At 34.9% G+C, this 11,146-nt stretch overlaps 1 protein-coding gene across 1 annotated transcript; it reads left to right on the forward strand.

Moving 5' to 3' along the window:
* Window positions 1–7,540: 7,540 nt before the first annotated feature.
* On the forward strand, window positions 7,541–10,063 carry LOC112288058 (uncharacterized). Its single transcript, XM_024531851.3, has 2 exons — window positions 7,541–8,938; window positions 9,184–10,063. The coding sequence occupies exons 1-2, from the start codon at window positions 8,097–8,099 to the stop codon at window positions 9,641–9,643; spliced, it is 1,302 nt and encodes a 433-aa protein (XP_024387619.1). The 5' UTR covers window positions 7,541–8,096; the 3' UTR covers window positions 9,644–10,063.
* The last annotated feature ends 1,083 nt before the right edge of the window (window positions 10,064–11,146 follow it).

Raw genomic sequence — 11,146 nt, forward strand, 5'->3', positions numbered from 1 at the left:
ATGTTATCTTGCCTCAATCTTGTCTCTTTTATAAGAGAGATTTTCATCTTGGTTTTGATGGATGTCATTGATGAAAAACTTTGACTTTAGCTGATGCATTTGCTAGATTCCTGGATGGCTCCCATGTGCGTTCACTAATATCATATCCATGCCAATGAACAAGATATTTCAGCTTATTTCGGAGCCGCCTTGAGTCTAATATCTCTTCCACCTCAAATTCTTCATTATTATCTACTTCTATAGAAGGCAGTGGCATTTGTCTTCTTTCTTGTATATCCACTGTCTTATATGGTTCAAGAAGAGACACGTGGAATACAGGATGGATCTTCATTGACTCCGGTAGATGTAACCGATATGCAACTGGGTTGATCTGTTCAGAAACAGAAAAGGGGCCAAGCCTACGATAGTCCAACTTGTCACAAGGTCGAGTAGTCTTGATATTGCGACGAAGTAGCCATACCTTATCCCCCACGTTGATTTGTGGTTGCTCCTTACGATATAGATCTGCGTTTATTTTTTGTCGTTCTTGAGCTTCCTTCAATTGCATCTTCATTATTGCATGTAACTCTAACAACCGATTTGCCATATCTTTTATTGCAGGATTATCAACTTTTGAAAAATCAAAAGTATCAAATCGTGGATGATAGCCATAATTGGCAAAGAAAGGTGTTTGTTGCGTGGAAGAATGTACCGTATTATTATAAGCAAACTCTGCCAATGGCAGAAGGGTTGTCCAATCATCTTGTTGGTAGTTGATAGTACACCTTAAATATTGCTCCAAGACTTGGTTTACGCGCTCTGTTTGTCCATCATTTTGAGGATGGAAAGCCGAAGATAGCTTTATGTCCACTTTTAAAATCTTGAAAAGGGTCCTCCAAAATCTTGACACAAATTGAGTTCCCCTATCTGATATGATATCTTTAGGTAATCCATGATAGCGATAGATATTATCAATGAAAAGCTTAGTTGTTTCTTCACCTGTGATAGATTTTGTACATGGCACAAAATGTGCCATCTTGGTGAAACGATCTACTATCACAAATATAGAATCATAAGATCTTGAGCTTGAAAGATCTGTGATGAAATCCATAGAAACAGAAGACCATGGTTGCTCTGGTATAGGTAATGGCTGAAAAAGTCCGTGAGGTCGATGATGAGGAATTTTTGATCTTGAATAAATATCACATGATTGTACAAAGTCTTTGACTGACTTCCACATTTGTGGCCACCAAACATCTCTTGATATGAGTTCCAAAGTCTTATTATATCCAAAGTGCCCTACTGCTGGAAAGTTATGACGTGCTTGAAGAACACGTAAACGTGCTTCTCTTTCTGGAACATATAGGCATCCTTCAAAATATAATAGATTATTCTTGAACTCGAACTTAGAAGGATCATGAGACTTGGAAGAATTATTCTCAATATCATGAACAAGAGGGTCTGAGGACATATTGGACTGGATTTGCTGGAGAAAAGTTGAATCAACAGTCAATGTTGATTTCATTGCTCGGAGATGAAATTGCTCCGGTTTCAAGAGGACCGTTCTTTGTTGCTCAAAAGCTGCATCTCCTTCTTTTGGTACAAAATAAGAACGTCTAGATAGGGCATCGGACAAACCTTGTTGTTTTCCTGGCCGATAAGTGATAATGAACTCGAATCTTAACAAAGACATACTCCAACGAGCTTGACGACGATTCAATACACATGCTGACATGAAATACTCGAGGTTCTTGTGATCTGTATACATAGTGACTGGACTAGAAGCACCTTCTAGATAATGATGCCATTCTTGAAAGGAATCCATGATCGCAAGAAGTTCTTTATCGTGGATCTCATAATTGATCTTGGCTACTGAGAATTTTCTTGAATGAAAAGCTATCGGATGAAGTTTGTCATTTGATCCCATTTGTGACAAAACTGCACCCAAGGCAAAATCTGATGCATCTGTTTCCATAAAAAATACCTTGGAAAAGTCAACACAATATAAGACTGGTGCAGAGACAAATGATGTCTTTAAGGCTTCAAATGCTGCTTCCGCTTCTTGATTCCATTGAAATTTATCTTTACTAGTCAAGCGTATAAGTGGAGCTGCAACTCGTGAGAAATCTTTGATGAAGATCCGATAGTAATTGGCAAATCCCAAGAAACATTGGACATCTCTTACTGTCCTTGGAATCTTCCAATCCATGATTGTTTGGACTTTCTTAGAATCCATCATGAGACCATCATTTGAAATGATGTATCCTAAAAAGTCAACTTGAGTAGTGTGAAATACACACTTTTCCATCTTGGCATACAATCCTACATTTCTAAGTTTTTGTAATACTTGACGAACATGTATTTCATGTTCTTCGACGTTCTTAGAATAGATCAGGATATCGTCTAGATAGCAGACGACAAAATTATCTAAGAATTCAAGAAATACATCATTCATGAGATGCTGAAAAGCAGCTGGTGCATTCGTGAGTCCAAAGGGCATGACATTATATTCGAAATGTCCATACTTGGTTCGAAACGCAGTCTTCCATTCATCTCCTTCTTTGATCCGTACTAGATTATATGCTCCTCTTAGATCTATTTTTGTATAGATCTTAGCTTGATTCAACTGGTCAAGGAGTCTTGATATCAAAGGTAATGGATACCTGTTCTTGATTGTGATCTTGTTGAGTCCTCGATAATCAACACACATTCGTAAAGATCCATCTTTTTTCTTTATGAATAGAATTGGAGCTCCTGCTGGAGATTTTGAATGGCGTATGAAATTCTTCGCTAAATTCTCGTCAATATATGTCTTGAGTTCAGCCATCTCATCTTGCGATAAACTGTAAATTGGTCCAAATGGTGGCTGAGTTCCTTCCTTGAGGTCGATTGAACAATCATATGGGCGATGTTCAGGAAGAATATCTGCATTTTTTTTCTCAAAAACGTCTTGATACTCCTGATATTGACTTGGAATGCCACTTGAAGTCTTTACGTTTTCAGAAATAGGTGCAGCATAAATAGCAAAAGTTGATCCTTCTTTTGCTGCGTGTATAAATGCTTTTGCACCTATCAGTACGGGTTTTATTATACTAGACTTATAATTTTTTACTTGGTTGGTAGAACTATTAATAACGCTCTAGAAAAAGTCAAGTTTATGCGAATTCCAATCTATTCGAGGGTTGTATTTTTCTAGCCAGGATAAACCTAAAATAACTGGATTGGACGGGGATTTAATTATGTTAAAAGCTATGTAGCTATCATGACCGTCTATTGTTACTTTTATAGGATGAGTTTCATGAGTGACATCTCCAAAAGACAAGGGACGACCATCTATGACTTCTACATGTACTGGTTTAGGTTTTTGTACAAAGGATATTTTACGACTTTTAACAAATTGTTCATCTAAAAAACATGCTGAGGCTCCCGAATCTAATAAAGCAGAGGCTTTGTAATTCTTAGGTCCTAAATATAAGTCTATTATAAAACAAGGAGAGGGTTCTGAGGAGAGGATAGGACCTTCATTAGGAATTGTACAAGGTTTCAGCTGCATAGTCCCTATTGTAGCTGAACGAATCCGTTTTCCGACATGTTGTTTTCTTTGACCGTCGTACCCCTCATTTTATAGTTGCGTCGTTTCTTTGGACAATGTTGAGCAGTGTGCTTAGGTTCTCCGCAATATAAACATAATCCTTCTTGATGACGACGAATCTTTTCTTGCTTAGTTAGGGGTTTAAAACGTACCGCGTCAATTTGCATGTCTTCTACTTTCGAATGTACGTTTGGCAAAGATGTTGATGTTGCCATTGAGTAATAACGTTGAGGTTTCCGTGAATGATTCTCAGATCAAAATTCGAAAAGTCGATTATCACATTTTATCGCAAAATCGATTGCTTGACTCAAAGTTTGAGGATCAGGTAAGTTGAGCATCAATTTCTTTACTTCGTATTACAATCCATAAAGAAATTGACTGATGAGTGCAGCATCATCCCACTTGATGTCAATTGCAAGTTATCGAAATTATGAAGCATACACTATTACTGAGCGATTTCTTTGTTGCAGAATTCGGATCTTATTTGTTGCAACACGAGTTGCATCGTGTTCACCATACATAGATCGAAACTCCACCAAAAAAACTTCGAAATTGTCCAATATTGGATTTCGTTGTTCAAGAAAAGACGAAAACCACGATAATGCAGAACCAGAAAGTAGAGTGCCAATAAACCTGACTTGTGATCCTGGAGGTGGATAGCTTTGCGGTTGAAGTTCAATTGCAAATTGTACTTGATTGATGAACCCTCGAAACTTAGATCTCGTACCATCAAATCTCTCGGATAAGGCAATTCTTGGTTCTCTAGTGCTTACAGGATGTTGTACAATTGGAGAAGGAACGTGATTTGTTGTAGATGTTGAAGCAGCTCCGATCATCTCTATATCCCCACTTTCTGCTATTCTTGTTCTTTCATGTGTTGGTGAATTGAGTTGATGCATCGCAAGCATTAACTCCCTCATTTGCTCTTGCATTTGTACCATTGCACTCTTCATTTCAACAAGCTTTGCCATAATGACACTAAGAAGAAAAATTTGTTTGATACTGCTCAAGACAAAAGAAAAGAAAGACTTAATAACAAAGAAGATACTAAGAACAATATCAGTTTAGAAGTGGGTAATCCGCAAACTTCTAATATGCTTATGTCTTGTCAAGAGAAAGGGGTAATCCACTCTTACTCAAGAAAAACAAAGCTCTGATATTGTAAGTGTACTCTTGTCAATCTGTCAAGGACAAAGACTCGATGAGGAAAAATATACACAAAAAGGCTATCTCGATATAATAAGTCAAAATATAAACAAGTAGGTATATTAAAAGGAAACTGGAATGGCTATTGCCACAAGACAAGAAACTAAAGACTCTTGAACCTGGACTAGAAGCAAGAAAGGAGTTGACAAGAGTGAAGAAGCCTTCACTCTTGTCTCTATATATACTATCTAACTAGGGGCTACGTGGCGACGTTCTATAAGACCTCCAATATGTGTTGACTTTGTAGGACACATGCCTTGACTTACAAGGCAAGTTTTTCTACGTGTGGGCCACATAGTTAGCTTGATCTTCAAGCTAACAACATGTGTGGCACATGGCCAACTTGTTGACCACGTTTCTAATCCAAAAAGTCAATTAAAGACACCTATGAAGTCAAAGCAGCGTCTAGGAAGTTTCTAGGAAGCTTCTATATTAAATATTATAGAATTAACTTACTTTTATCTACTTTTACTTACTTCTACCTATTTCTATATGTAATTATTAGCTTACATGATTATGGCCGTGACAATTTGTGATTTTTAATAATTTAATAAAATTTTAATTACTTTATATTAAGGACATAAATTACAAAGAACTAAAGAATAAATACATTCTTATGTCACTAGAAAAAAAAAATAGATAATCAATCAAAGATGGTATAATATTAAAACTAGAATGCTTACTACTAAAGATAAGAAGACTAAAGATTCTTGAAATAAGACTAAGAACAAGAAAGATGTTGATAAGAGTAAAGAAGATTTTATTCTTGCTTCCATATACACTATCTAATTAAGAGCTATGTGACTATGTTTTGTAGGGCCTCTAATATGTGTCCAACTTGGGAGACATATGTTTAACTTGCAAGACAAGTTTTCTACATGTGAGCCACATGACCAATTTTTACTACAAGTCAACAACAGTGCAATATGTGACAAACTTATTGGCCAAGTTTTCAACCTATTAATTACCTACAAATACATATAAAATCAAATTTGCATCTATGAAGCTTTTCCACAAGATATTATCAAATTTACTTATTTTATTTATTTCTATTTTAAACTTCTTATCTAGGTAATTATAACAATTAGTTTTCTTCATGATACTAAAAGATTTTTATTTTTATTTTTTAACCTTATAATTAAAAATAATTTAAAATCTAATGACATTTTTCAAGATTTTTCCTTTAGCTAATATGTTTTTGACCATAGAAAAATAATCTTCTTTACTTTTATTGTTTATACTAATTTATTTTCTTTATTATAAATTTTATGATTTAAATATAAATATATATATATATGTATATATATATTAAAGACTATAATATGACAAGTGTTTATTCAGTTAAATATTTTTAGAGATAATTTTTACAATAAATTTTCTATAGATTTTTTATATTTCTTTATATTTCTTAAATAGTGATATAGTTTGTTATGATTCTTTTATTGCAGGCTGATCATTCACATTGATATTATATCCATTATAATATTTAAAAATAAAAAAATATAATTTAAAAAATTAAGCTATAGTTTAAATATAGTATTAAAAATTTAAAAATTCTAACGAAGACTTTTGTGCATTTTTTATTTTAAAATTTATAATTTGTACAAGATTGAATTTTATGCTTGTATTCTTTTTAATATTCAAATTTTGCCAACTAACTTTGGACTTGTTTTGAACTATGTAGGGCTAGTCTATTTTGTGGATTCTTATAGATAGTTGCATGAGGTGCTTTTATCTTATTTTTACATCATAAAAAAATTTAAATTGTTTACAATGCTTAATTTTTTAAAAAACAATTTGTAGAATTTAACAAATTTATCTAAATTTGTATTTTTTTTTTTTTGTTATTATATTGGAATAAAGATATATACCCCTCATGTCCTCACTCGATTTGGATTTCTAAAATATTTTAAGATTGCTTCTAAAAGAAAGAAACTCACTCTAAGTGAGAACAAAGTTCCAAGTTCCAAGATCCTAAGTTCTTTTACCATAAAGGAACTTGAGATAATAAAAACTTCAAATCTAGATACAATACAATCAATATATATATATGTAATATTTTTAGAGAATAATTTAATCCTTACAATTTTTATAATAATAATTTTAGTTTTGTAAAGATAAGCATATATTTATAGTAATTTTACAAAATTGTGTTCTTGTTAGAAATCCTATGTAGCTCCTATTATATCTAATTTACAAATTCTTCTATAGCATTATTCTTGTTCAGACAACCAATCTATACTTGGTATCATTCATTTAATGCCTCCATCATCTCTTTTTAGAAATTTATATTAATGCTTGTAGAATTTGTATGTTGGTTATGAGCTCTTTCTTCCTTCTGATTCTCAACATTCCTTTAACCTTATGAAATTCATAATTCTACTACTATGAAAAATACTAAAAAATTTCACAAACCACTTATTTATTTATTTATTAATTTCTAAATATTACATAAAATGCAACTAAATCCTCACCAAACAAAAGCTAAGCTAACAAACGAAATTTCTATAATAAGAATCTAGTAGGCACGACCAAAACTGTGCCAAACCTTAAAATATTTTTGTTTCGTGTAACTCCGCAAACTACACTCTCCATCTTCTTGTACATGAAAATTCTACCATATGTAGTAATATAATATTTCTGTTCAAGCGTGCCATTTTTAGATGACTTCTCTTGACTGGAAATTAGGTCATCACCAGCTGCATCAGCGCGGCACATGCCCCATGCGTTCTCAGTTGGGAACTTCGCTTTTGTCTTTTCGGCTGCTCTAGAATGCGCTCCATGAAAAGGATAGTGTGACTGTGCGTGTTGAGGTCGATCCCTCACTCGCGAGAGTGGGGTTTAGCGAAGCGTTCACCAAGTTTTTTTATTCTCGATTGACGAGCATCGACAGGATTGCTCCTCTCCGAACCTTGCTTTCGTCTTTTTCGCATTTTTATTTCGAGGGTTTTTGAGACTTCGTGTAGGAGGATAAGGCATGAGGATACGTTTTGAGATTACGGGCCTTAGACTCCCGCTTCGCCAGCGTGATAGAACCTTCCGGCATTTCTGTGGACTTGGAATGGATGCAGCAAATTGTGTGTCGCTTTCTGGGCTAGTTTAGTTAGATACTCATTTGCAAATGGCTGCGAATCACCTGGTTCAGTGAGTGGTTCTGCCATAGGCAATCATGGGAATTTGTGGGTTACAAGACAAGTGATTTTATTTCGCTCTTTCGAAGGGGAATTTCAGAATGAAAAGCTGAGGCATTGGACTGGGGCTTATGCTCTAAATTTGATTCATGTTGCGAATTGCTGTATAAGCCGGACAGCGAGGAGCTATGGCTACTCTCTGTAATTCCAATCTTGTAAGTTGCGCAGGAAATCTTGCTGCTGGCAGTTCATTGTCTGAGATTTGTACTGGAAGAAGAATAAGCTTGTCGTTTATGTTCATTGGGCGACCTCTAGATTTGGGGCAGAAATTAGACTTGACGAAAAGGATAAGTGCTAGGCGGAATTCCCGTATCTTTAGTGTATATAATCCTTCTGTCGTTGAGGAAAGCAATCAAAGTGAGGACACTGATGCAGACTTAATCGAAGAAGCAGCAGAAGAAGAGATTAGAAGAACTGTCGGAGTGTTTTGGGATTTAGATAACAAGCCGCCTAAGGGCGTAGCGCCTTACAAGGCGGCCATTAGCCTCAGGGACCTAGCCAGCGAGTTTGGACTCGTGGTGGACATGGTTGCATACGCGAATCACCACGCATTCACATACGTGCCGCAGTGGATCCGAGATGAGAGACAGGAGAGAAAAAGACTTAGCGTGTTGGAAGAGCAAGGCGCCGTGAAGCCGGAAGAGCCCTATATTTGTCAATTTTGCGGTCGGAAATGCCAAACGTATTTGAAGTTGCTAAAGCATTTCAAGCAGCTGCATGAGAAAGAACGCACCAAAAGAATGAACCACTTGAAGACTCTGAAAGGGAAGAGGCGGCAGAAATTCAAGGCAAAGCTGGCTGAGAAAGAAGACAAATACCAGGCTATCGCTACGCAGCTCCTCGTGCCCAAGAAAGGTTACGGCTTAGCGACCGAACTTAAAAGGGCGGGTGTTTATGTGAGAACTGTGGAGGACAAGCCTCAAGCAGCAGATGAAGCTCTCATCAAGCACATGACTGATTACATTAACAAGTAAGCGTTTACCTTTGTCCCTCAGGCTTTAGATCCTGCGTCCAAGTTTTCTGTAGTCATCAGTAATAGTAGTTAGCAAGTGCACTTGGAAGCAGCAAGTTTGCTTCTCCAGAAAAAATTCGTCTTCGCTGTGTCGTATCACAACCTGGGGCATAATCACTATGATTAAAGCGTTGTGGAGTTTTTTTTGTCATTGTTCTTTTTTTTCTGGACATTGATGCATTTTCGTCGCACCATATGCGCAGGGGACTAGAAACCCTAATATTAATATCAGACGACTCTGACTTCGTCGATATCCTGAGGTTCGCTAGCAGACGGAATTTGCAAACAATTGTGATAGGTGACCTAATGGTATTAAGCAAGCATGCGGACATCTCATTCTCGTGGGATGAAGTAGCATCTGGAAGAGCGCAATTGGCAGCCGCAGAAGCGCATAAAGAATGGACCAACAAGGCTGCGTTAATTAGGGAGCTTGAGGATGATTCTTACTTGTCTTCCGAGCAGGAGGATTCTGAGTTCACGACGGTGCGATCGAGATTAAGAATCTCAACCTTTTCCGAGGAGGAATTCTTCGACTCGGACGACGACGTCGATGATGATGATGAAGCCTTTGACGACTATTCCGATGATGAGGAAGAATCCGCATTTGAAGATTTCTCTCCGTGGAGTAGACGAGCGGCAGGTGACATCAATAAGGTATACTAGGGAATTTCTCCAGGAAATTTTCTCCAGGAGCTGCGACGCAGTCAAATTATTGGGATGATGTTATGCCTCAGTTGCCAAAATCTTGATGACATTGAAGAGAACTGGCATATTGCCTAAGACTGTTGTTCGGCACATGACCGATCTCGATAACGGAAGACCAACTAATCAATTGCATTGCATCAATGCGGTGAGATAGTATTTCCTCAGTAGATGAGTGCAAACGCACAACGTGAATGTGCCATGCATTTTATGTTACACACTCAGACGTGAGAGAGGTCTGTCGAGTGTATCGGTGTGAGGAGCAAAGTTGAATGCAAACATGAATCTCTGGTTGCATGAGGTTCATGATGTGATGCGGGTAGTTTAGTTTAGTTCAGTTTTTTTTTTTAATAAATAAAATGGAAAAAAGAGTATGTTGAACTGTTGCGTGAAAGACGAAGCATTGAAATTGCATTCTCAGACGAAAATTTAACTTCTCAAAAATAATGTTTTTATTCTTTTTATTTTTATTTTTATCAATGTGTTATTAATGAACATGTTAGTACATTCTAGGTAATATATCCTAGGCTGTGGGTGTAGATTTATTTTGAAAAGAAAAAACATACACACACATGAAAATCAGATGCTCATTGGTGTGCTCACTTCATTCATTGTTTTGAACCCAATGTATTATGTTAAATATTAAATTGTAATTTAAATGATTAATAAAATGCCTCAAAGTTTGTGATATAATACACATATTTTAAAATTTTATTTACATTGACAACATGTACATTATTTTGTTCATGCAATAATAAATAAATATGTATATATATATATATATATATAGAATTTATATATTATTGCAACAAATATCAATTGTTTTAAGAAGATTTTAATGAAGTAATAAGGTATATTATGCTACAACTTTTAAAATATTATAAAAAAATTAGAAAAAAATTCATCTGTGTATTCTGTTAAATTAAAAGTAAGATTTAAAGATTTATTAAGCAAGAAAAATAATTTAAATTTTTAAGCAATTAGTTTCATACGGTAATAGCTTTGTACTATTAAGGTAATGTATTTACTTTTATACTGAATTATGAAATATATATGTGTGTAAATATATCCTTCAAATACTGATAATATTAATTTTTTTAATAAACCACTCTTTAAAGTTAATATGAAAGAAGTACCTATGATATTAATAAGACCAATATCATTAAAAAGTAATATTTAATACTTGTTGTTTTTGAGTAAAAAAGGGAACCTCTGGGTAGACATCTCTTTTTTATTGCATAGATATCCTCCTTTCACATTGTGGACATTCCTGTGCTACACACCTCTACATGCACACATTAAACTTTTATTTATACTAAAACTTTCAAGAGTAAATTTACAATATAATAATTTAAAATAAAATTAATTATATTTTTAAAGTGAATGAAATAATTACATGAAATGTATTATGATTTTTAAAAAAATTTAATCAAAAAAGAAAAAAAGAATTAAGAATAAAAACCA

Source organism: Physcomitrium patens, chromosome 10 (assembly GCF_059467195.1).
Source record: "Physcomitrium patens ecotype Gransden chromosome 10, ASM5946719v1, whole genome shotgun sequence".
Taxonomy (NCBI): Eukaryota; Viridiplantae; Streptophyta; class Bryopsida; order Funariales; family Funariaceae; genus Physcomitrium; species Physcomitrium patens.